Source organism: Bubalus kerabau, chromosome 13 (assembly GCF_029407905.1).
Source record: "Bubalus kerabau isolate K-KA32 ecotype Philippines breed swamp buffalo chromosome 13, PCC_UOA_SB_1v2, whole genome shotgun sequence".
NCBI classification, from domain to species: domain Eukaryota; kingdom Metazoa; phylum Chordata; class Mammalia; order Artiodactyla; family Bovidae; genus Bubalus; species Bubalus kerabau.
Window position 1 is genome coordinate 78,959,706 of NC_073636.1, and position 26,741 is coordinate 78,986,446.

General features: G+C 52.1%; 1 protein-coding gene and 1 long non-coding RNA gene across 2 annotated transcripts; both read left to right on the forward strand.

Moving 5' to 3' along the window:
* The first annotated feature begins 7,557 nt into the window (after window positions 1-7,557).
* Window positions 7,558-9,633, forward strand: CEBPB (CCAAT enhancer binding protein beta). The gene has a single exon (XM_055545296.1). It carries the CDS (start codon window positions 7,922-7,924, stop codon window positions 8,972-8,974), a length of 1,053 nt encoding a protein of 350 aa, XP_055401271.1. The 5' UTR covers window positions 7,558-7,921; the 3' UTR covers window positions 8,975-9,633.
* Window positions 9,634-14,531: 4,898 nt separating this feature from the next.
* On the forward strand, window positions 14,532-19,398 carry LOC129626085 (uncharacterized). The gene is made up of 3 exons (XR_008701744.1): window positions 14,532-17,100; window positions 17,566-17,971; window positions 18,519-19,398. It is a non-coding gene; the product is annotated as an uncharacterized LOC129626085 (long non-coding RNA).
* Window positions 19,399-26,741: the final 7,343 nt, after the last annotated feature.

A 26,741-nucleotide genomic window follows, 5' to 3' on the forward strand; every position in this document is an offset into this window, starting at 1 on the left:
ACAAAGACTTTATGGGAATGCTGTACTGACTTTACAACTCTTCTAGAAACCAAAAATTGTTACCAAGTAAATAGTTAAAATTAACCAGCAGTTAAAAAAAAGTTCAAAAAAATGAACCGTCTTAACTACAGTTTGGGCTTCCAGGCGGCAAAGAATCCGCCTACCAACTCAGAAGACATGAGAGACACGGGTTCAATCCCTGGGTCAGGAAGATCCCCTGGTGGAGGAAATGACTACTCACTCCAATATTCTTGCCTGGAGACGCCCATGGACAGAGGAGCCTGGCGGGCTACAGTCCATAGGGTCGCAGAGTTGGACACGACTGAGGCGACCGAGCACATGCACACACACACTCACACACACACACACACAACTACAGTTCAGGGACATCAAGTGTATTCACACTGTTGTACAAGCAACACCACCATCCATCTCTGGGACTGTCTCATCTTCCCAAGCTGAAACTCTGTACCTGACAAACCACTCCCGAGTCCCCTCTCCGCAGCCGCCCTTCTGTCTGTCTCTGAGTCTGACTGATCGAGGCACTGCGCGTAAGTGGAATTAGACGGTGTTTGTCCTTTTGTGTCCTCCCTATTCCATTTAGAATAATGTCCTCAAGGTTCACCCATGTTGCAGGCTGTGTCAGAATTGCCTTCTTTTTAAAGGCTGAATAATATTCCCTCGTGTGTATAGATCACGTTTTGTTTATTCATTCATATATCAATGGATCTTTGTGTTGCCTCCACCTTTTGGCTATTGTGAATAATTGCTGCTGTGAATATGGGTGTTAAATATATTTTCAAAACCCTACTTTCAGTTCTTTTGGGTATATGCCTAGAAGTGGAATTGCTGGATCATATGGTAATTCCCTTTTTAATTTTTTGAGGAAGTACCTTAATGTTCCTAACACTGGTTGTACCATTTGACATTCCCACCAGCAACACAAAAGGGTTCCAATTTCTCCATATCATCGTCAACACTTGTTTCTTTTTTTTTTTACGGTAGTCAGTGGGTGTGGCGGAGAAGGCAATGGCACCCCACTCCAGTCCTCTTGCCTGGAAAATCCCATGGGCGGAGGAGCCTGGTAGGCTGCAGTCCATGGGGTCGCTAAGAGTCGAACACGACTGAGTGACTTCACTTTCACTTTTCACTTTCATGCATTGGAGAAGGAAATGGCAACCCACTCCAGTGTTCTTGCCTGGAGAATCCCAGGGACGGGGGAGCCTGGTGGGCTGCCGTCTATGGGGGTCGCACAGAGTCGGACACGACTGAAGCGACTTAGCAGCAGCAGCAGCAGCAGCAGTAGTGGGTGTGGAGTCGTCTCTCATTGTGGTTTTGATTTGCATTTCCCCAATAATTAGTAATTTTGAACATCTTCTCATGTGCTTATTGGTCATTCACACATCCTCTTTGGAGAAATGTCTATTTTAAGCCTTTGCTTGTTTTTAATTGAGTAACTTTTCTGTTCAGTTGTAGGAGTTCTTTATATTTTCTGGATATTAACCTCTTTTCAGATGCTATTCAGTTGCTAAGTCCTCTCTGACTCTTTGTGACCCCATGGACTCTAGCACGCCAGGCTTCCCTGTCCCTCACCATCTCCTGGAGCTTGCTCAAACTCATATCCATTGAGTTGGTGATGCCATCCAACCATCTCTTCCTCTGTCATCCCCTTCTCCTCCTGCCTTCAGTCTCTCCCAGCGTCAGGGTCTTTTCCAATGAGTTGGCTCTTCGCATCAGGTGGTCAGTATTGGAGATTCAGCTTCAACATCAGAAATGTGACCTGCAAATATTGTCTCCTATGTTGTAGACCGTCTTTCTACTCTGTTGATTTTGTCCTTTACTGCCCAGAAGTTTTTAATTTTGATGCATCAAATATATCTACCTTTTTCCCTGTTGGTTGCTAGGGCTTTTGATGTCATATACCTTGTCCCTTTTGGAGAAGGAAATGGCAACCCACTCCAGTAGTCTTGCCTGGAAAATTCCATAGACAGAGGAGCCTTGTAGGCTACGGTCTATGGGGTCACAAAGAGTCGGACACGACTGAGCGACTTCACTTCACTTCACTTCACCTTGTCCCTTTAAGTGGCTATAGAATGGTTCATTGTGTGGTTGTTTTGTAACTGGATCTTTCGGCAAATCCTGAAGGTTCTACTTTTAAAGTGGATTCACTCTCTCTCTCGCAGCCTCCATGGCTTGGTGGAGTCCACTGTTATCTGGCTGCATGACTCCATTTACCTCCTCGCTGGGCTCCCTGCTTCCTCCCTAACCTCCAGAACAGTCCATCCCCCATAGGCAGCCCACGGATTCTATCAGAACCTAAGTCAGCTCCTGTCCCTCCTCTGCTCAGAACTCGCCTTTGCTCCCCCTAACCCCAAGTAAAAGCCAAAGTCGTTACATGCTCAGTCATGTCTGACCCTTTGCTACCTATGGACTGTAGCCCACCAGGCTCCATGGGGTTTTCCTGGCAATATTCGGAGTGGGTAGCCATTTCCTTCTCTAGGGGATCTTTCTAGCCCAGGGACTGAACCCGTGTCTTCTGCATCTCCTGCACTGGAGGCGAGTTCTTGACCACTGAGCCATCAGGGAAGCTCCAAAGGCTTGTGAGATATGGCCCCCACTATTTCTACAAGATAATTTCCTGCTACTTACACGAGCCAGGCATGCTCCTACCCCAGGGCCTTTGTACGTGCCGTTTTCCTTGCTGCTGTCTGCATGGCCCACTCTCTCACTGCATGTTTTTGCTCACCTGTCACCTCAGTGAGGCCTCCCCTGGCCATTCTAAAAACTTAATAACTGTAACGGGCTTCCCCAGTGGCTCAGCAGGTAAAGAATCTGAATGCAGGAGACACAGGAGACATGGGTTTGATCCTTGGGTCAGAAAGATTCCCTGGAGAAGGAAATGGCAACCCATTTTTGCCAGGAAAACTCCATGGGCAGAGGAGCCTGAAGGGCTACAGTCACGGGGTCGCAAAGAGTTGAACACAACTGGTCACATGGCACAGTTATTTGACCATTCTCAAGTTAAAGTAAAATCCCCCAGTGCTCCCCATACCCCTCCTCTGCTGTATTCTTCTCCACGAAACTTTCCAGAAGATAACACCCTGTATGCTTAACTCATTTACCTTGTTTACTGTTTATCTTCCCCAAAAGGAATATCAGCTTCATGGGAACAGGGATCACTCCTGTCTTGTTTGTGAATACGTCTCTAGGACACGAGACACGGTAGGTTCCAAAAAATATCTGATGAATGACTAAAGCAAAGTACCTTTTGTCTGCTTGTTGGACATTTTTATTTCTTTCAGTGGTGGCTTGCTCATGCCCTGTGAGCATCTATTAGTATCCACAGTGCCCATAAGCCCAAGTACCCAGTAGGTCCTCCATCAAAGATTCATTTAAATCACTCTTGCATTTCCAGAACTGACTCATCAGAAAAGACCCTGACGCTGGGAAAGATTGAAGGCAGGAGGAGAAGGGGACGACAGAGGATGAGATGGCTGGATGGCATCACCAACTCGATGGACATGAGTTTGCGTAAACTCCGGGAGTTGGTGATGGACAGGGAGGCCTGGCGTGCTTCGGTTCATGGGGTTGCAAAGAGTCAGACACGACTGAGCGACCTGAACTGAACTGACTGCATTTCCAGAGCTGGCCACGTGGTGGCAGCATGCGCTCAGACAAGTTTCACTAGCAGCCCCGAAGGTCTCGCACCCATTCCAAAATTCCGGATCCCAGGACACTGGACCTGGAAGCTCTCCGGGATCTAATCTAGGCAGATGGGGAAAGTGAGGTCTGGCAGAGGAGGCGTGGTGGGGGAAAACGTCGGACACAGGAATCAGGGGCGATCTGGCTTTTGCTGTTGTACCAATTCACTGTGATTCCAGGGGCAGTCCTAACCAGCCCTGGGCCTGCAGGCCTGCCTGCTTTGGGAGGTTTCTGGGACACGCACGGTCAGGTGCTTTGCGGGGCTCAGGGGAGGTCCTTCACTCTCTTGTGCTGAGGTGGGCCGGTGTGAGGGGGTGCCGTGGGCCCAGAACGCCCACGAGAGAGGGAGTGGCGTTACCCCCGTTGGCCAGATGAGGGGCTGAGGTCTAGAGGGGGACCCCAGAGCGCCACAGCCTGCAGGGTAAGGGCAGGAACAGAAGGCCAGCCCCACGGCGTCCCAGCTCCAGAGCCTCCAGAGACCGTCTCTCCCGACCCTCTCTGATGCTTCCCCCGTCAGCCTTGTTTTTCGACCTGCTGGCTGACTTCTAAGCTCCGCCGAGAACACCTTGACCACTGTTTGTCAAAGAAGCAACAATGGACACCTTTGGTTTCCTCTTCCTGGAAACGGGGCTAAAGAAAAGCGGCAGAGACCGGGAGAAGGAATTCTGAAAGCAGTTTCGGGGCAGAGGAGGGCACGGACCGGGGCAGGAAAGGGCCTGTTCTTCCCCAGTCGCCCCCCTGGCTCCTGCCCACCATTCGCAGCCATGCGGGCCCAGCCCACAGCTTCCGGTTTTAAAAGTGAAGCTAGAATTTCGAATTTTGATGTGACATGCCTTGATTTTGTTAAATGTTGGCAACACAGTCATTAAAAAACAAGACAGAGAAAAAAATCTGAAGCGAATCACCGGGGCGGGGGTCAAGCCGAACGCATCTCTGGGTTGGATCCGGGCGCCGGCTGCCGCCTTGAGACCCTTCCGCGTCCCGAGTTCCTAGGGATACCTACGCCACCGGTACCTGGGAGAGGTCGCCGCGGGAGGTGACAGGTGGGTCCCGCTTTCTGGGCCCTCACCGTCTGCAGGGCCGCTGGGCCGTGCTCCTGCGCTCTGGGCCATAGTGGTTCGGTCACATCACCCCCCTCCTCGGGGAAAGGCTGAGCGCTAGTGGCGGGGCAGCAGGCAGGGCCTGTTGAGCAACCAGCCTTGTGAAAACAAGGGCTTACGTCACCCGGGCAGGCAGCCTCCCTGCAGGACACCTGCGGAGGCGCTGGGGTGGGAATCGCCACTGATCCCAGCGTCGGGGGCAGCAGGGTGGGAAGCCAGGGGCTCAGTGTTTGGTAGGTAAGGGCGAGACCCCGATGGGACTGAATCTGTCCTTGGGGGCTGGTCCCCAGGGCCTGGGTGGCCCCTTGACTCACTGTGTAACCCCCAACCGCCCTTCTCTGAGCCTCAGTTTTTCCACTTGGAAAATGGGGCTCACATCAGACCTGTTATGATTTATTACAAACCCAAAGGGGAAGGCTGGGCTGGGAAGACGTTAATCCTTCCCACCCCCTGGGATGTGACCTTGAACAGAAACCCTGAGCTCTGCGCGGCCTCAGTTTCCTCATCTGTAAAGTGGGGATGATAATAGGACCTGCTTCTTACCAATGATCAGGAGGATTAAATGAGTTAGTATATGCAAAGGGCTTAAAATATGGTTCAGGGAGGGTGAAAGACTGACCTGAGATCACACACAAATCCTTCAATTAGCTGCAGACTCCCCGTGTCTCACCACATCTCCCCAGAACCCCAAGAGGTGGGGGTGGGTGCTGAGTCTCAGAGAGATCACACAGTCCAGTTAACAGGGTGTGGGGGGAACCTCACCATCTCCTCCTCTACCTTCATTTATTGAGCCCTTCCTGTGCCAGGCACTGTTCCAGGCACTGGGGGAACAGCAGTGAGCGAAACACACAGCAATCCCTCCTGGAAGTCAAGGAGGGCTTTCAGAGGAGGCCACCTGAGGGCTGAGCCCTGCAGAGCTAGCTGCCTTGGGCAGAGCCAGGGAATCTGTGTTCTTGATCCAGAGGTAATAGCAAATGCAAATGCATTCTGTTCCCCGGTAAATTTTGAGCATGCCTGACCCGCAATTTCCCGTATTTGAGGGCCAGCGCTCATGGAGCGGGTAGTCTAGAGGGGGACCGAGGCAGACAAGACGAGGATCATGGTGGCTGCAGATAAGGGCTAGGAAGGAAGTTCGCCCGCAGGTGGGGCTGGGAGGGCCTCTGGGGGCCTGAGTGTCCCATTTTGCAGCTCGGGAGGCCTGGATGGGTGGCCCCAGGGCCTTAGGTCCCTCCCTGGCCCAGAGGCTGCTGGGAAGGCCCAGAAAGCCAGCAGGCTGGGCCAGTGTCTCACCCTGTCCCTCCCTGCCCCCCACCCCCCAAGGGCACTCAGAGATGTCATTTCTCCAGCTCTCCGGGGCGGAGGTCACCCCAGCTCAGCAGATAACGCTGAAGGTTGAGCAATGCCTGCCTGCCCGCCAGGGCCAGGGCTGGGGTCAGTGGGTCGGGGGTCAGCACCAGGCAGGCTGGGAGCTCCTGCCTGGGGCGCCAGGGGCTGGGAGTGGCAGAGGGGTAGGCCCAAGGGGCTGCCGAAATGGCCTTGGAATGGTGCAGGAGAGGGCCAGGGCGGCTGGCACCCACTCAGCAGGGAGGGCCTGGGGCCTGCGTTCCCATCCTGGTGGGCCATCTCCTCTCCCTCTCAGTGAACCAGGGGCCGCGAGGGCATCCTCCTGGCAGGGTGAAAAAGCAAGCTCTGGGTCCAGACCCCTCTCACCGCACAGCAGGGGCCTGCTGAAAGAGAACTCCTTCCTCTCTTCTGCATGCCACCCCACCCCCACCCCGGTCCTGCCTGGACCCCCACCCACCAGCCTCAGACACAGGTGCTTTAGGAGGGGGGTGACAAACAGCTCTGAGGGCGCCCGGATAAGGGCTTTTCTTTTGAGAACAGTGGGGAACATGAACCTGTGTGATCTTGGGTGTGCTGTGGGCCTCTGGGCCTCTTTGTACCCTGGGAGGAGGCCCTTCTTTCTGATGTGTGTCCCAGAGCGGTGAGCGTTTGGGAGTCTGCGTTGGAGACAGTTAATACAACTAATAAAGATAACAGGAAGGACACCCTCGCAGACTGACACTTGGAGAAGCCAAGTGACTAGCCCAAGGTCACACAGCGTGTGGTCGGGGGGCACCCCACCCCTGTTCCACCGTCCGGGGAGAGGGCCCCAGGTCAGCGCAGGGTGGGGCTGAAGAAGACCCAGGTGTGGTTCGAGGGGGCGGGGCCGGGGGAGGGGCGCTTGCCCCCTCGCTTGCATCTCCCCAAGCCCCCAACCCCAGGTCTTCCTATTTCAGAAGGGGAGTCACCGCAGGTCTGACAGTCCCTCCTGTCCAGATCTGGGGAGGGGTGCCAGTTTAGGGGCGATGCCGCACTCGGGGAAGGGCTGTGGAGGCGGCTCACCCCTCCGGGAGTCCGAGTTGGGAGGTGTTGGGGTCTCCAGCATCCCTGGCTGGGGGGAGGGGGGCGCGTCCCCTCCTTAGAGAGCCAGGCCCGGCGGCCGCGGCTCCCGAAGGCCAGCTTCTCCTCCAGCAGGGGGCGGGCGGCGGCCGCGTTCGGGGTGGGAGCAGACGGCCGCCCGGCCCCTTCCCGGGGCTCACCCTCCCTTCTCGTCCGGCGGCCGGCCCAGAGGGGGCGGTCCGGGGGCGGGCTCGCGCCTCTCCGCGCTCGCCATCTCGGGGCCGCCGGGTGGGAGTGGGCGGGGAGGGGGGGGCCGAGGCCGCTCCCCCCGGCCCCGCAGGCCGGGGGACCCCCGGGGGCGCGCTCCGGGTCTCCAGGCCGGCCCGCCGGCGCCCGCCTGGGGGTCCTGGGCGGTCGCGGCGTGTCCTCTGCGTGCCCGGGGAGGGAGGGGCCGCCGCCGGGCGTGACGCAGCCGTTGCTATGGCCCGCCTTTATAAATAAACGGGCTCGGGAGAAACTTTAGCGAGTCAGAGCCGCGCACGGGACCGGGAAGGGGACCCACCCGAGGGTCCGGCCGGCAGCCCCCCGCACTGATAGCGGCCACCCCGGAGCAGCGGCGGCGGCAGCAGCAGCGGCGGCGGCGACACAGCAGCGACTGTTCGGAGCCGGGAGGCCGCGCCACCTGCGGGCCGGCCGGCGCGGGCAGCCCCAGGCCCCCTCCCCGGGCACCCGCGTTCATGCAACGCCTGGTGGCCTGGGACCCAGCATGTCTCCCCCTGCCGCCGCCGCCGCCCGCCTTTAAATCCATGGAAGTGGCCAACTTCTACTACGAGGCGGACTGCTTGGCTGCTGCGTACGGCGGCAAGGCGGCCCCCGCGGCGCCCCCGGCGGCCAGACCCGGGCCGCGCCCCCCCGTCGGCGAGCTGGGTAGCATCGGAGAGCACGAGCGCGCCATCGACTTCAGCCCCTACCTGGAGCCGCTGGGCGCGCCGCAGGCCCCGGCACCCACCACGGCCACGGACACCTTCGAGGCGGCTCCGCCCGCGCCCGCCCCCGCGCCCGCCTCCTCCGGGCAGCACCACGACTTCCTCTCCGACCTCTTCTCCGACGACTACGGGGGCAAGAACTGCAAGAAGGCGGCCGAGTACGGCTACGTGAGCCTGGGCCGCCTGGGGGCCGCCAAGGGAGCGCTGCACCCGGGCTGCTTCGCGCCCCTGCACCCGCCGCCCCCGCCGCCGCCGCCGCCGCCGCCGGCCGAGCTCAAGGCGGAGCCGGGCTTCGAGCCCGCGGACTGCAAGCGGAAGGAGGAGGCCGGAGCTCCAGGCGGCGGCGCCGCGGGCATGGCGGCCGGCTTCCCGTACGCGCTGCGCGCCTACCTCGGCTACCAGGCGGTGCCGAGCGGCAGCAGCGGGAGCCTGTCCACGTCCTCGTCGTCCAGCCCGCCCGGCACGCCGAGCCCCGCCGACGCCAAGGCGACCCCGGCCGCCGCCGCCTGTTACGCGGGGGCGGCGCCGGCGCCCTCGCAGGTCAAGAGCAAGGCCAAGAAGACGGTGGACAAGCACAGCGACGAGTACAAGATCCGGCGGGAGCGCAACAACATCGCGGTGCGCAAGAGCCGCGACAAGGCCAAGATGCGCAACCTGGAGACGCAGCACAAGGTCCTGGAGCTCACGGCCGAGAACGAGCGGCTCCAGAAGAAGGTGGAGCAACTGTCGCGCGAGCTCAGCACCCTGCGGAACTTGTTCAAGCAGCTGCCCGAGCCTCTGCTCGCCTCCTCCGGCCACTGCTAGCGCGGCCCCCGCGCGCGGCCCCCGCGGCCGGCCGGCCGGCCCCCGCGCTGCCGGGCGCGCCGCGGCCGCCGAGACTCCGGGGAGCGCCCGCGCGCCCGCCCGCGCCCCTGGCGGCGCCGGCAGAACTTTGGCACTGGGGCACTGGGCAGCGCGGGGAGCGCGTCGGTAATTTTAATATTTTATTATATATATCTATCTATATTTTTGTCCACACCAGCCGCACGTGCAGACGGGGCGCCCGCCCGTGGTGTTATTTAAAGAAGAGATGTCTATGTGTACAGATGAATGATAAACTCTTGCCTCTCCTTCTGCCCACCCCCCTCTCCGGGCGCCGGCGGGCGGGCCGGTTTCGAAGTTGATGCAATCGGTTTAAACATGGCTGAACGCGTGTGTACACGGGACTGACGCAACCCACGTGTAACTGTCAGCCGGGCCCTGAGTAATCGCTTAAAGATGTTCCTACGGGGTTGTTGCTGTTGATGTTGTTTTTTGTTTTTGTTGGTTTTTTTTTTTTGGCCTTTTTTTTTGTATCATAAAAAATAATCTATTTCTATGAGAAAAGAGGCATCTGTATATTTGGGAATCTTTTCCGTTTCGAGCATTAAGAACACTTTTAATAAACTTTTGTTTTTTTTTTTTTTGAGATTGTTTAAAAAGCCTTTTGGGGGCAGTAGTTGGCTTTTTTTTTTTTCTTCCCCTTTATTTTGGATTTATATTTGCCTTTCTGGTGTGTGTGGGGTTGTTGTTGTTGTTGTTGGTGTGTGTGTGTGTGTGTGTGTGTGTGTGTGTGTGTGTGAGAGAGAGAGAGCTGCTATTATTTTTGGCATTTTAGGTGGTTGGGTGGGGGTGTTGCAGCTGCTTATTCTCCTCTGCTACTCCCGCCCCCCAGCCCCACCCCCAGGGCCTGCGCTTGGAGATCGGGGTATCAGGCCTGGCTCGGGGGAGGGGCAGAGGAGTGCTGGGTCAGGCTTTCAGGGTGACTCAGTCCCGCTGAGTCCTGGGGAGGAGTGACTAGGAGCCCTGCTTGGGGAGGGCCTGCAGGGCCTCCGGCTGGTCCTGAGTGCAGGGCTTGGGTTTGGAGGGGCTTGGCGGGTTCTGATCTCTGCACAGTGCTTGGGGACCCAGCCCACGGGACTGTGACTCTGAAAGAGAAGGGGTACAGGTCTTGGTCCTACTGAACCCAAGTCGGAGCAGACTGTTTCGAAAGTGAAGCCGGGCAGGGTGTTTAGAAAATAGTGTGTGCGCGTATGTATATTTTTAAGAGAGTAGCCTGGGTGTGTGGGTGAGCTTGTGTTTGTGTGTTCTGGCCAGAGGGAGGGGAGAATCCAGAATCCAGCTCCGTTGGGGAGGCGGGGGAAGGGTTCCTATACGTTCACTCCTTTTCCTAGCACCACTTGTCCTGCTTGTACCTACTGTGGACACTGAGGCCCAGGCTTACCTGCTCAAGGACGCTGAGCCCAGGTGTGAACCCAGGACTGCCGTCCCTGATTCCCTGTGACAGAAATGGCCCCGGGCAAGGCTGCGTCTTCCCTGCCCCCTGCTACACTCCTGCCTTCCCCTTTGCATGGCTCCTCCACCCCCATTCCAGCCCTGGATGGCATTCCTGAGAGTTGAGGATGTAGACGGAGGGGTTTGTGGATACCCGTACAGCGTCCCACGGTGCCTGGCACGCAGGAGGTGTTATATAAGCGTTTGCTCTTGTTATTATTTTTCGTTGGGAGGCTCCTGGCATTTGGCACTTGAATCTTCAGTGCAGTGCGAGTGTGGCCAGCGCTCGCCAGGGGCCAGTGTCCAGTAAGCCCTGGACCTGCCCATCTCATTTAAATCTCACAGCCACCTTCAAAGAGGTTGCTACCATTACATAGCCTGCTTTCAGAGCTGTGAATCTGCCTTTTGGCTGTCACACCCCTAAGGGTGAGAAATATGTTTGTGGGGGGAGCCCTGCTTTAGGAATTCAGGGGTTGAGGGAGGGTGGCATAGGGGGGCTTTGTAGATGAGTTTGCTGAGGACCTGGGACAGCCTGGGATCTCGGGAGCAGTTGGTGATACTGTGGTTTGAGAAGGGGCAATGTGCTTCTTCTCCGTTGCCCTTTGGGTGCCTGGATGTTCCCCCCGCGCCCCCCCCACCCGTGGAAGCCTGTGGGAAACAGACACTCAGCCCCCACTGTTACGGAGCCGAGGACCAACGCAAATGCCACCTCCCTAAACCCGTTTGTCGCCTGGGCGCTGGGCATACATAACCTGGGCCCTGGGCGGCCGGAAGACTGATGGGAAGCTGCAACGTCAAAGTCCGCTCAGTACCAGCACCAGGGCATCAGCTCCTGCCTCTGGGATTTACCTGCTGAGGGGCAGAGTGGGTGGGGGACTGACCTCGGGAATGAGGTAGCTCAGTCTTTGGCTCGGGGGATGGGGGAGGAAGTTGCCATTTAGGAGGGAACCTCTCCAATCCTCGCTCCTTCAGTCGTGAAGAGTTGGCTGGTGACTGCCACTTCTCACCCATTTTTTGTCACCAGAGGAAGCAAAGGAGGTAGGAGGCGAGAAGTCTGGGCAGAGAGTGGCCCCAAGCTCCTGTTTCCTGAGCGCTGCTGCACAGTGAGTGTGGAGTGTCACTGTTCACACACTCAGACCCTCCTATCATCGACACAAGTACCGAGGGAAGGGGCTACACAGGTTTGACAAAAGTAAACTGTGGCCTATGGTAGCGGGGTTACTGCTCAGGAAGAACAAGGGTGGAGCCAGTTAGCCATGTTTGGCTCCGAAGTCTCTGGGGAAAGCTTGGGGCTGAAAGCCTGGTTGGTAACCCCAGCCCCCACCCACGTCCTGGGCCCTGCCTGGAGGAATCCTTGCCCCCCAGCTCATGCACCTCGAATGCCGGAGTTTAGTGACTTGCTTATGGTTTCACAGTTTGGAAGCAGCATTAAAGGAATTTAAACCCGAGCCATCTGACGGCCCTTGAAGAGGGTTTGGAGAAATAGTTAACAGGTTGAGGGCTCTGATGGTGCTCCAGGCGGCACATGGGGGCACTGTGGACAGAGCTGTGCCCAGAGGACTTGGGGAAATGTCATAAATGGGGGGATACCCACCGTATGCATATGCATCGCCAGGCTGCAGGCTTGCAGGGAAGAGGGAGGGTCTGTTCAAAAGCTGGGAAATGAGAGAGAGAGAGGGAGAGAGAACAGGATGGGGTGAAGCAGGAGGAGGCCAGGGGTGTGCCTCAAAGAGCGGGAATCACAGTGGGTGCACACTCAGTACTTAGAATGAGCAAGACCTTCGCACAGATGGATTTGCTGGTTTCTCCCAGCTGCCTGGTCATGTTAACCACAGACCCATTTAGTGGGGTTGACCACTGAGGCTAGCTGGGAACCCTCATCAATGTTTGCTTAGGACAGGAGAGTTGACAGAACACACTGGCGCCTTGTAATCTTAGGCAGTTGCCCCACAGCCGGGCGATTTTTACCAGGGATAGAAGTGAGTGTCAGAAATTGAAGCTGGAGACACTGGTGGGCGCCGGACCCTGTGCTCACCACGTACTGGCTTATCAGCCTCTTGGAGGCCCTGGCTTTTGTTATTGGCATTTTCCTGCCAATCAAGCTGGCTCAGAGAGGGGAGGTGACCTGCCCAAGGTTGCACAGCTAAGGATCGTGACAGTCAGGATGGGAAAGAGAAGGGGAACTTCCCCATCTAAACACCTAAGGAATGTGTCCTCCCCCTAAATCCTATCTAGACCTCTCTGGGACTGTTTTGTCCCTGTTTCTGAGACAGTTTTATTTTTATTTTTTTCACTTATTCCTTAAGCATTTATTGAGCACCTGCTCTGTGCCAGGCCCTATGCTGGGTGCTGGGGACACATTCCCAAAACAGAGATGATGAGTTTTGGGGACAGGCAGCAGACAGCAAGGACAAGATAATGACAGATGGGGACAAGGGCTCAGAGGGAAGGCAGGTAGGGCAGGGCGGCATGGGGGCATCCGGGAAGGTCTCTCCTGGGAGGAGGCATCCGCAGAGGCCAGGGTCAGGTGAGGCATGGCGGGGCGGGAAGAGCCTCGGTTTTCAGAGCCCTCGCCCTACTCCAGGCATCACCATCTGTGCCTTTTATCTGCGCTAATCCAATGACTCGGGTACTGTTTAACAACCCCTTCCCTGGTTGGACAAACAGGCCCAGAGAGGCGAAGGCACTGGCCCCGTGGCTGGAAAGTGATAGCACGAAGCCTTCTCCTGCTTCCCTCTCCCTGCCCCAAACCTTTCCTCTGCTCTTTTCTTCTCCTGACACCCGCCCCCCCACAAACTTAGTCTTCTCTCAGCCTGGCTGACCACCTGGATGACAGTGGTGGTGTCCCAGTGGCCCCAGCTGGCTAGCTTGCTAGCCGCCCCTCCTTAGGGGTTTTCAACTTTGTACTGACTATGGCCACGTATAGTGGGGTGATGGAGGCTAGAGAGGGCTGGGGAATCAGGGGGTTCCTGGGGCTCCAGCCTACTGGAGTTTGAGCCCCTCCCAGGTGCCCACTGAGGCCAAGAGGTAGGAGTCCTACGTCAAAGAGTGGGGAGCTGACGCTTTGAGAAGGGACGTCACTTGCCCAGAAAGCAGTGAAGTTAGAATTTGAATCCATGTCTGTCTGAGACCCAGGCTAAGCCACTTTGTGGTGAGTTATTCGCTGTATGTGGGGCAACAGGTGGGCAGACCTCGGTTTTGTACTCTTTAGCCCATCTTTGCGTAAGAGGCAGGGGGAGAAAAAAGCCTCCAAGTTTTGTCCCTTATTTGCTGGGTGACCTCCTGCAAGATGCTCAACCATTGTGGGCTGGGGCCTCCTCCCCCATGAACACAGAGTAGTACCAGCGTGGTTCATGTACTCAGCCAGCCCCCAGTGAGCCCAAGGCAGGCCCTGTGCCCCTGGGGCTGACCTTCTGCTGGGGGAGCTGGTTGATGGGTTAGCAGGCTAATTTCAGAGCACGATGAAGACCTGGGGGAAAGTGGTAGAGGGTGACTGGGGAGACTGTTTACAGGGCATTCCAGGCAGAAGGAGCGGCAGGTGCAAAGGCCCTGAGACAGGACCAAGCTCAGTGTGTTAGGGAAACAGTGACGAGCCTGTATGGCTGGCGTCGAGGCAGCCAGGGGTGGCTGGGTCCCTCACGCAGTGCCATGGAGTGAGGCTCAGAGGGCTTGTCTGGGGATGAACAGCTAGATGTTCCCGTCAGGGCCTGGCACCTGGAAAGCTCTTGACAAGTTTGTTGGTGGGATGAGACATGTCCCTCGGCCTCTGGGTGAGGCAACGTGCAGTGGGTGAAGGGCGCACGGAGGCTGCGTGCCGGGGCCTGGGAGACCTTGCTGGTGCGGAGCCTCTGACCCAGGGCCTGAAGCCACGGGGAGCTGTTCAGCAGGCAGGAATGAGGGGAAGGCCATGCCAGGAGTGGGGCTTGGGAGGAGCGGAGGCAGGCAGCCAAGAGAGGGAGAGTTCTCTGGGAAGCGGTGAGAGCAGGGGAGAGGGCGCTGATGGCGGGGGGTGGGCAGGCCTCCCAGCGGCCCGGGGGGGCAGTAGGCGGTCAGAGGGGAGGCGAGAGCTGGACTCCAGGAGGAGTGTTTTCTTACTTGATTTCCTAAGTAGCATACGATCGTTGTAGGAGGGTTGGTAGGAGAAGGGAATATAAAGCACCCGTCATTCTCCTACCCAGAAATACAGACCCTCTTAACACTTGCTGTGTGGCCTTGGGGGATTTAGTTTACCTCTCTGAGCCTGTTTTCTTGTTTATAGAACGGAATAATAATAGTACCTGTCACATAAAGTTGTGGCGAGAGTTAAATGAGTTAATCCACACAGCATATTTAGAACAGTGCCAGCGCACAGTCAGAAATAGCCATCATCACTAACAATAACAATGATGTTATTTATAACATCATTACCGTCTCGGTGGGTGAAGAGCCCAGATGCTAGAATTTGGCCCCTGTATTCTAGTTCGGAGTACCAGACCCCCTTGTGAAGTCACTCAGTCGTGTCCAACTCTTTGCAACTTCATGGACTGTAGCCTGCCAGGCTCCTCCATCCATGGGATTTTCCAGGCAAGGGTACTGGAGTGGGGTGCCATTTCCATTCTCCAGGGGATCTTCCTGACCCAGGGCTTGAACCCAGGTCTCCTGCATTGCAGGCAGATGCTTTACTGTCTGAGCCACCAGGGAATCCCAGACTCCCTTACCTGTCTCCTGAAAAACATGTATGCAAGTCAAGAAGCAGAAGTTAGAACTGGACATGGAACAACTGACTGGTTGGAAATTGGGAAAGGAGTATGACAAGACAGTATTTTGTCGCCCTGCTCATTTAACTTATGTGCAGAGTATATCATGCAAAATGCCAGACTGGATGAATCACAGCTGGAATCAAGATGGTGGGGGAAAATATCAACAACCTCAGGTATGCAGATGACACCACTTTTATGGCAGAAAGTGAAGAGGAACTAAAGAGCCTCTTGATGAGGGCAAAAGAGAAGAGTGAAAAAGCTGGCTTGAAATTCAACATTAAGAAACCTAATGTCATGGCTTCTGGTCCCATCATTTCATGGCAAATAGAAGGGGAAAAAGTGGAAGCAGTGACAGACTTTATTTTCTTGGGTTCCAAAATCACTGTGGATGGTGACAGCAGCCATGAAATTAAAAGACGCTTGCTCCTTGGAAGAAACGCTATGAGAAATCTAGACTGTTTTTTAAAAAGCAGAGATACCACCCGGCTGACAAACATCCGTCTAGTTAAAGCTATGGTTTTTCCAATGGTCATGTATGGATGTGAGATTAGGACCATTAAGAAGGCTGAGCACTGAAGAATTGATGCTTTCGAATTGTGGTACTGGAGAAGACTCTTAAGAGTCCCTTGGGCTGCAAGGAGTCAATCAATTGACTAACCAGTCAATCTTAAAGGAAATCAACCCTGAATATTAATTGGAAGGACAGATGCTGAGGCTGAAGCTCCAATACTTTGGCCATCTGAGACCAAGAGTCAACTCACTGGAAAAGACCTTGATGCTGGAAAAAACTGGAGGCAAAAGGAGAAGGGGGTGGCAGAGGATGAGATGATTGGATGGCATCACTGACTCAATGGACATGAATCTGAACAAGCTGTGGGAGAGTGGAGGACAGAGGAGCCTGGCGTGCTGCAGTCCACGGGGTCACAAAGAGTCGGATTTGACTTTGCGACTGAACAACAACAAAATTCTAGTTCCAAAATCACCGTTTCCTGGTTGTGTGACTTGGAGCAAGTGCCTGTATCTCGCTGTGTCTGTTTCCCCATCTGTCACAAGAGGATAATATTCTTTATAGTGTTTTGTAAAGTTTTAACAGGTTAATTTGTGCAGGGTGATTGTAGATAGAGACTTCTGTACGAAGCAGTTATTTTCTTCCAGAATTTTTGTTCTGTGTGTATTGTTTCTTCAATATAGCAAATGTCTGTTTGATGTGCACTGCCTCCCTTTCTTCCTTAACAGTGGGACCTCTCTATTGCTAGGGGCAAGTGGCCTTACTAAAACTACATTTCCCAGCTTCTTTTGCAGCTAGGGATGACCAATAAGATATAAACAGAGATCGTGGGTGAGGTTTCCAGGAAGACTTAAAGTGGGCTGACTCAGCTTTGAGTCACCTCCCCTTTTGCCTCCAACTCCCATTTCTTAGTGCTTCCTGCCTAGAACTCAGATGTGATGGCTGGAGCTTCAAGGACCACTTTGAACACGAGGCAAACATTGAAGCCTGGGAGACACACGCTGAGAGTGGTGAAACCAAAAGATAAAAGACATCTGGGTTCTTGATGGTAATGCAGCAGCCACACCAATCCTTGCCTGCCTCACTCTGGACTTGTTTACATGATTGGAAAATAAATCTGTGCTTATTGAGGTCCCTGACATTTTGGCATCCCATTACCAGCAGCTGAATCTATTTCTAACTGATACGTTTGCCAAAACGGAATCAACCTGTGTGGGCTGTTTGTGACCTGCATTTCTTAGTGATGCCCCAGTGCTTCCTTGTCTGAGAATGTTCTATTGCACATGAGCTCAAAACAGGAGGTTGCTCTTTGCTTAGAAAGAATAATTTCTGTGCAATGTGGTGGATTCCCTGTGGTCTTGGATAGGTCTTGTGACCCAGCCAATGTTTAGGTAGGCATGGACTTAATTGTTCTCCAGTTTTAGGTGCCACGGCGGCAAGTTTGACCCTACCAAGACACGCAAAGTGGGAGATGGTTGTGTCAATATAGCGTTGGTTGATTTTCCCAAAGAAATGGGAGATCCAGATTTTTATGTGGAACCATTTTCTCTCTTAACAGCTTTATTGGTTTATAACTGAAATAGAATAAACTGCACTTTCCTAAATTGTGGGGCTTCTTAAGTGGTTCAGTGGTAAAGAATCCCTGCTAATGCCAGAGACAGGGGTTCAATCCCTGAGACAGGAAGATCCCCTGGAGAAGGAAATGGCAACCCACTCCAGTATTCTTGCCTGGGAAATCCTATGGACAGAGGAGCCTGGTGGGGCTACTGTCCATGGGGTCACAAAAAATGTTGGATATGACTTAGCGACTGAATAGCAGACAATGGGGTGGCAGGGTTTCTTTTGATTCGTTTCAGTTGTGGAAGTAACGCACGAAGGAATCGGTCAGGAACGTGTTCTCCCAGCCTCAGGTGCCTCCCCTGAGACTCTGAACCTCAGTGCCTGTTCGGACAGGCTTGAATCAGGACCTGGGAATGGACAGAGTCTCTTCTGCTGAACCCAGTGAGCTCACACCCGGCTCCACACGGTCCTACATGAGCCACCAGGAGGCCCTCTGTTTGGAAACGGAGACGGCCAGCCCCCCGGCTGCAGCTCACAGAGCCTGCTGGCAGCTGCGCTGGGGCCAGACACCCCACACCACCCCAAACAACCCCTCTGCCCCGAGCGGCGCCCCTGCCTGCCCCACTGAGCCCATGGTCTGCCAAGGCCAAAAGGCACTTCAGCCAGCCCGCCCGGGGCCAGCCCGGCTGGGGTCTCTGAGAGGTGAGTCCGTAGGCCACGGAGCTGGGCGGGCGAGCTTTGACTTTTGTAGCTGTCCCCAGACTCCTGCCCCACGGGCCCTGGCCTGCGGAGCCCTGGAGGTGGGAGGTGGCCGGGGAGGAGGCGAGCCCCCCGGAGAGACCGGTGGGTGGGGGTCAGTAGGCTGTGGAGGAGACAGAACTGGGCGAGGAGTCGGGCCACCAGGGCCGCCTTACGCAAGCCAGGCCTCGGGCCTCTGGTGCCAAATGGGGCCAGTCATCAAGATCGCTTGCCGGCGGGGGAGGAACACACAGGTGATGTCTTTTTTTCCTTTCGTCTTCAAACTCCGATGTAGCACATTAGCTAGTCACGCTTCCCGGTTCTTGGGGTGAGATTGCCGTCAGTCCCTTCCAGCTCTGCAGGGCATTGTGTTTCATTTTCTGCCTCCATCCTGGCTTCCCACATCCATTCTACCCACTTCTCAACGCACACCTCCCCCCACCCCCCACCTAATGTGGTTAATATCTATCCTTATTCATGCATCTCATCGTCTCGTGTCTTTTCTTCCTAGTGAAATATACACATACGGGAAAGTACACACAACACAGGTTTGCAGCTCAGTGGGCTTTCCCTGTGCGGACCCGTGCCAGCATGGAGACCCCCAGACGACTTGCCCAGATCTCCCGTCACCTCCGCCACCTGTGGGCAATCATTGTCCTGCTCTCTAACAGCAAACGCTAATTTTGCCTGCTTCTGTACTTTATATAAACAGGATCACACAATATGCCTTCTTTTGTGTGTGACTTCTTTCTGTGTGTGTGTGTGTGTGTGATTTCTTTCTTAAGCAATTTGTTCATTTATTTTTGGCTGTGCTGGGTCTTGGTTGCTGTGTGGGCTTTTCTCTAGTTGTGGCGAGCAGGGGCTACTCTCAAGTTGCGATGCGCGGGCTTCTTACTGTGGTGTCTTCTCTTGTGGCCAAGCTCAGCCACCATAGATGTGGCGCACGGGCTTAGCTGGTCCTCGGCATGTAGTATTTTCCTGGATCAGACACCAAACCGCTGTCTCCTGCATTGGCAGGTGGATTCTTTCTCTGTCTCTGAGCCACCAGGGAAGCCCCAGTGTCTGACTCCTTTCTGTATTGTAACTGCAACATTGATCCAAGTTTCTGTGTGTATTGGTGTTTGTTCCTTTTTGTTACTGCATGGACACCAAATACCACGATGTCTTTACCCGTTTTATTGCTGAGGGACATTGGGGTTGTTTCCAGCTTTTAGGTCTTCAGGATTGAGGCTGTGGTGAACATTCTAGAATACATGTCTTTTGGTGAGCATGTGTGCATATTTCAGCTGGGCATATACCCAGGAGTTCCTTGCTGAGTCATAGGAAATGCTATGAGTATGTGCTTTAATTCCTGGTAGTCATATTCAGTCCTAGTTCTGATTCCATTTCTTAACTTTTTTTTTTTTTTCTGTTTTAAAAATACTTTCTGTCTTGGTCGGTTTGGTTGCCATAACAGAATACCATAGGCTGAGTGACCTCTAAACAGGAGAAATCTCTCTCTCACAGTTCTGGATGCTGAGAAGTTCAAGTTGCTGGCAGATTTGGTGTCTGGTGAGGTCCTGATTCCTAGATTCTGGGTCCTCACAGGTGCTAATCTCATTCCTAAAGGGACCTAATCACCTCCTCAAGACCCTCCCTCTAAATACCTGCTGCTGCTGCTAAGTCACTTCAGTTGTGTCTGACTCTGTGTGATCCCATAGACGGAAGCCCACCAGGCTCCCCGGTCCCTGGGATTCTCCAGGCAAGAAGACTGGAGTGGGTTGTTCCATGCGTGAATTTATAGCACTTTTTACTTTGAAAAAAGATCTCACATTTATAGAAAAGTTACAAATATGGTAAAAGAACATTTTTCCTCCCTGAATTATTTGAGAATTGATTGATGACCTATTGCCTGATCACCCCCTTGATACTTTGATGTATAGTTCCTACAAACAGGATATTTTCTATATAGCCACCATTTAACCATCAAAATTAGGAAATTAACATTCTGCATTACTGCCAGGCCCTTGGACCCATTCAGGTTTCACCAGATGTCCTAATAACGTCCAGTATGAGGATGCAGTTCAGAGCACATGCTGTATTTAGCTGCCATGTCTCTTTAGTCTCCTTTAATCTAGAACAGCTCCTCAGTCTTTTCTCTATTCTCATGACCTTGACTCTCTTGAGGTTGACAGGCCAGCTGTTTTGTAGCATATCCTTCACCTTGGGTTTGTCTCTTGTTTCCTTGTGGTTAGATTCAGGTCATGCCTCTTCACACCATGCAGAGAAATCACGGTAGTGATGCTGTGTTCTTTTGTTTGTCCTATGGTTGATGGTGTTTACTCCCTGCCCTTGCCCCCACTTTTCCTGAGAAATAATTGATGGATGGCATTGTTTAAGTTAAAGGTTTGATGCTTTTGAACTGTGGTGTTGGAGAAGACTTAAGAGTCCCTTGGACTGCAAGGAGATCCAACCAGTCAATCCTAAAGGAAATCAACCCTGAATATTCATTGCAAGGACTGATGCTGATGCTGAAGCTCCAATACTTTGGCCACCTGATGCGAAGAGCTGACTCATTGGAAAAGACCCCGATGCTGGGAAAGATTGAAGGTGGGAGGAGAAGGGAATGACAGAGGATGAGATGCTTGGATGGCATCACTGACTCAATGGACATGAGTTTGAGTAAGCTCCGGAAGTTGGTGATGGACAAGGAAGCCTGGCGTGCTGCATTCCATGGGGTTGCAAAGAGTCGGACACAACTGAGTGACTGAACTAAAGTTAAAGGTGTACAACAGAATGATTTGATACATCCATATATTATAAAATGATCACTACAGTAAGTTAACACCCCTCCCCTCACATGGCTATAACATTTTTTTCCTTGTGGTGAGGATGGTGGTGCTTACTTCCATCACTTGAAGAGATTATGTGTGACAATGAATGTCTGTGAAGTTACTTTTTTTCCCCTTTGCAGTTGATAATTGTTTGAAGGGAGGCACTTTGAAACCATGTAACTATCCCATTGCTCATCAAGCTGTCAATTACTAATTTATTTTTGTTAGTTTCTTGCCCTTTTGACCTGTTGCCACCATTCTTTAAGCACTTCCCCAGCCTTGTAGCCACTGGAGAAGGAAATGGCAACCCACTCCAGTGTTCTTGCCTGGAGAATCCCAGGAGCCTGGTGGGCTGCCGTCTATGGGGTCGCACAGAGTAAGACACGACTGAGCGACTGAACTGATCTGAACTGAACTAGCCTTGTAGCAGGAGGTGTTCCGGGTTCAGATAGTGCTTTCCCTGCTCCAGCCCTGGAATCAGCCATTTCTCCAAGGATCCTGGGCTCCTTTTTGTAGAGAACAGAAGAAGCCAATATCTTGGCAGGAAGTGTGCTTATCGCTGCTGGAGTCTGTCTACTCCCAGGCTGTCTTAGGGCTGTGTGTCTATAAATATACACACACACACACATATGTATATTTACATACTTATGTATGTATATAGACATACATTTACATACATATTATCACTATTTCTGCACCTGTCTATCATCATCATCAGCTATCATCTATTAGAAGACTATGAGTTTCCAACTGATAACTCTAGTTCCACTCCAGCACCACAACACTGATACTGTTTGTCTCTCTTTCCAACCTGGGAACTCTCTTTTCAACAGGGAGGAAATTGGCTCCCATTACCCTCAGTATATCTCCTTATTTGACGGCCCCCTGCACGTCACCGCCTTCCTATCTCTGCACACCGCCCTCCGCCGCCACCCCACATGCCCCGGTTGGATGCCTCCTCTGGCCCTTCGTTGTGTCATCTCTCTTGTGGATGATTTCAGTTCCATTCCCTCATGGTCTTTATGCATTTTTCTTTTTAATTTTTATTTAATCTGAATATATAGATCAGATCAGATCAGATCAGTTGCTCAGTCATGTCCGACTCTTCGCGACCCCATGAATCGCAGCACGCCAGGCCTCCCTGTCCACCACCAACTCCCAGAGTTCACTCAATCCATCGAGTCAGAGACGCCATCCAGCCATCTCATCCTCTGTCGTCCCGTTCTCCTCCTGCCCCCAATCCCTCCCAGCATCAGAGTCTTTTCCAATGAGTCAGCTCTTCGCATGAGGTGGCCAAAGTACTGGAGTTTCAGCTTTAGCATCATTCCTTCCAAAGAAATCCCAGGGCTGCTCTCCTTCAGAATAGACTGGTTGGATCTCCTTGCAGTCCAAGGGACTCTCAAGAGTCTTCTCCAACACCACAGTTCAAAAGCATCAATTCTTCAGTGCTCAGCCTTCTTCACAGTCCAACTCTCACATCCATACATGACCACAGGAAAAACCATAGCCTTGACTAGATGGACCTTTGCTGGCAAAGTAATGTCTCTGCTTTTGAATATGCTATCTAGGTTGGTCATAACTTTCCTTCCAAGGAGTAAGCATCTTTTAATTTCATGGCTGCAGTCACCATCTGCAGTGATTTTGGAGCCCCCCAAAAATAAAGTCTGACACTGTTTCCACTGTTTCCCCATCTATTTTCCATGAAGTGATGGGACCGGATGCCATGATCTTCATCTTCTGAATGTTGAGCTTTAAGCCAACTTTTTCACTCTCCACTTTCACTTTCATCAAGAGGCTTTTGAGCTCCTCTTCCCTTTCTGCCATAAGGGTGGTGTCATCTGCATATCTGAGGTTATTGGTATTTCTCCCAGCAGTCTTGATTCCAGCTTGTGTTTCTTCCAGCCCAGCGTTTCTCATGATGGACTCTGCATATAAGTTAAATAAACAGGGTGACAATATACAGTCTTGACGAACTCCTTTTCCTATTTGGAACCAGTCTGTTGTTCCATGGCCAGTTCTAACTGTTGCTTTCTGACCTGCATACAAATTTCTCAAGAGGCAGATCAGGTGGTCTGGTATTCCCATCTCTTTCAGAATTTTCCACAGTTTGTTGTGATCCACACAGTCAAAGGCTTTGGCATAGTCAATAAAGCAGAAATAGATGTTTTTCTGGAACTCGCTTGCTTTTTCCATGATCCAGTGGATGTTGGCAATTTGATCTCTGGTTCCTCTGCCTTTTCTAAAACCAGCTTGAACATCAGGAAGTTCACGGTTCACATATTGCTGAAGCCTGGCTTGGAGAATTTTGAGCATTACTTTACTAGCGTGTGAGATGAGTGCAATTGTGTGGTAGTTGGAGCATTCTTTGGCATTGCCTTTCTTTGGGATTGGAATGAAGACTGATCTTTTCCAGTCCTGTGGCCACTGCTGAGTTTTCCAAATTTGCTGGCATATTGAGTGCAGCACTTTCAGAGCATCATCTTTCAGGATTTGGAATAGCTCACCTGGAATTCCATCACCTCCACTAGCTTTGTTCGTAGTGATGCTTTCTAAGGCCCACTTGACTTCACATTCCAGGGTGTCTGGCTCTAGGTCAGTGATCACACCATCGTCATTATCTGGGTCATGAAGATCTTTTTTGTACAGTTCTTCTGTGTATTCTTGCCATCTCTTGTTAATATCTTCTGCTTCTGTTAGGTCCATACCATTTCTGTCCTTTATCGAGCCCATCTTTGCATGAAATGTTCCTTTGGTATCTCTCATTTTGTTGAAGAGATCTCTAGTCTTTCCCATTCTGTTGTTTTCCTCTATTTCTTTACATTGATCGCTGAAGAAGGCTTTCTTATCTCTTCTTGCTATTCTTTGGAACTCTGCATTCAGATATTTATATCTTTCCTTTTCTCCTTTGCTTTTCACTTCTCTTCTTTTCACAGCTATTTGTAAGGCCTCCCCAGACGGCCATTTTGCTTTTTTGCATTTCTTTTCCATGGGGATGGTCTTGATCTCTGTCTCCTGTACAATGTCACGAACCTCATTCCATAGCTCATCAGGCACTCTATCTATCAGATCTAGGTCCTTAAATCTATTTCTCACTTCCACTGTATAATCATAAGGGATTTGATTTAGGTCATACCTGAATGGTCTAGTGGTTTTCCCTACTTTCTTCAATTTAAATCTGAATTTGGCAATAAGGAGTTCATGGTCTGAGCCACAGTCAGCTCCTGGTCTTGTTTTTGTTGACTGTATAGAGCTTCTCCATCTTTGGCTGCAAAGAATATAATCAATCTGATTTCGGTGTTGACCATCTGGTGATGTCCATGTATAGAGTCTTCTCCTGTGTTGTTGGAAGAGGGTGTTTGTTATGACCAGTGCATTTTCTTGGCAAAACTCTCTCTATATATGAATATATAACATATGCTCATTATTCAAAGGATATGAAAAAGTTTGCAGTGAAGAGCTGGTCCTCCTTCCACTTTCGCCCTCACACTCCAAGTTCCCTTCCCCAGAGGCCACTGCAGCTCCCAGCAGTGTTTCTTGTTTCAGATGGCTGTGTGAGCTGGAGTGCACCCCGTGTTCACATCACACATCATATCACACCGCTTGCCATTGTGGGCTGTGCTTTGCTTTTCTCATCCAGCTCTGTATCATATCAGCACTGTAGAGCTGCCTCGATCTTTTTAGTGATCACACAGTACCCCATTGCATGGATGCACCACAACCATGTAGCCTGTCTTCTTTTGATGGAGATTCAAGTTGTCTCCACCTTTCTCTAGCTCAGACGATACTTCAACGGACAGCCATTTCCAATCTGTTGTGGCAGACGATGTTTAGAGACGTCTCCATGCTGCACTGCTCCCTGCACTGCCTTTTGCTCAGATGCGTACCATTCTTGTGATGTGTCTGCCGCATTTTAATGTGCCCTCCCCCTTATGGTGGACACTGATACGGCTTCCAAGTCCCCAAAGCCACAAACACTGTAATGATGTCCTTGAATGTGCCTCTGTGCACGTTGGCTTGTCTGAATGCTGAGATGGGGTTTGGGGGACTGATCAAGGGATTATGTGTATGTGTGTATCCCAAAGAAAGGCAATGCCGAAGAACGCTCCAACTACCGACAGCTGCACTCATCTCACACGCTAGCAAAGTGGTGCTCAGAATTCTCCAAGCCAGGCTTCAACAGTATGTGAACTGTGAACTTCCAGATGTTCAAGCTGGTTTTAGAAAAGGCAGAGGAACCAGAGATCAAATTGCCAACATCCGCTGGATCATGGAAAAAGCAAGAGAGTTCCAGAAAAACATCTATTTCTGCTTTATTGACTATGCCAAAGCCTTTGACTGTGTGGATCACAACAAACTGTGGAAAATTCTGAAAGAGATGGGAATACCAGACCACCTGACGTGCCTCTTGAGAAACCTATATGAAGGTCAGGAAACAACAGTTAGAACTGGACATGGAACAACAGATTGGTTCCAAATAGGAAAAGGAGTACGTCAAGGCTGTATATTGTCACCCTGTTTATTTCACTTCTATGCATAGTACATCATGAGAAATGCTGGGCTGGAAGAAACACAAGCTGGAATCAAGACTGCCAGGAGAAATATCAATAACCTCAGATATGCAGATGACACCACCCTTATGGCAGAAAGTGAAGAGGAACTCAAAAGCCTCTTGATGAAGGTGAAAGTGGAGAGTGAAAAAGTTGGCTTAAAGCTCAACATTCAGAAGACGAAGACCATGGCATCTGGTCCCATTGCTTCATGGGAAATAGATGGGGAAACAGTGGAAACAGTGTCAGACTTTATTTTTCTGGGCTCCAAAATCACTGCAGATGGTGACTGCAGCCATGAAATTAAAAGACGCTTACTCCTTGGAAGGAAAGTTATGACCAACCTAGATAGCATATTCAAAAGCAGAGACATTACTTTGCCAACAAAGGTCCGTCTAGTCAGATCAGATCAGATCAATCGCTCAGTCATGTCCGACTCTTTGCGACCCCATGAATCGCAGCACGCCAGGCCTCCCTGTCCACCACCAACTCCCGGAGTTCACTCAAACTCATGTCCATCGAGTCAGTGATGCCATCCAGCCATCTCATCCTCTGTCGTCCCGTTCTCCTCCTGCCCCCAATCCCTCCCAGCATCAGAGTCTTTTCCAATGAGTCAACTCTTCGCATGAGGTGGCCAAAGTTCTGGAGTTTCAGCTTTAGCATCATTCCTTCCAAAGAAATCCCAGGGCTGATCTCCTTCAGAATGAACTGGTTGGATCTCCTTGCAGTCCAAGGGACTCTCAAGAGTCTTCTCCAACACCACAGTTCAAAAGCATCAATTCTTCAGTGCTCAGCCTTCTTCACAGTCCAACTCTCACATCCATACATGACCACAGGAAAAACCATAGCCTTGACTAGATGGACCTTTGCTGGCAAAGTAATGTCTCTGCTTTTGAATATGCTATCTAGGTTGGTCATAACTTTCCTTCCAAGGAGTAAGCATCTTTTAATTTCATGGCTGCAGTCACCATCTGCAGTGATTTTGGAGCCCCCCAAAAATAAAGTCTGACACTGTTTCCACTGTTTCCCCATCTATTTCCCATGAAGTGGTGGGACCAGATGCCATGATCTTCATCTTCTGAGTGTTGAGCTTTAAGCCAACTTTTTCACTCTCCACTTTCACCTTCATCAAGAGGCTTTTGAGTTCCTCTTCACTTTCTGCCATAAGGGTGGTGTCATCTGCATATCTGAGGTTATTGATATTTCTCCCGGCAGTCTTGATTCCAGCTTGTGTTTCTTCCAGCCCAGCGTTTCTCATGATGGACTCTGCATATAAGTGAAATAAGCAGGGTGACAATATACAGCCTTGACGAACTCCTTTTCCTATTTGGAACCAGTCTGTTGTTCCATGGCCAGTTCTAACTGTTGCTTCCT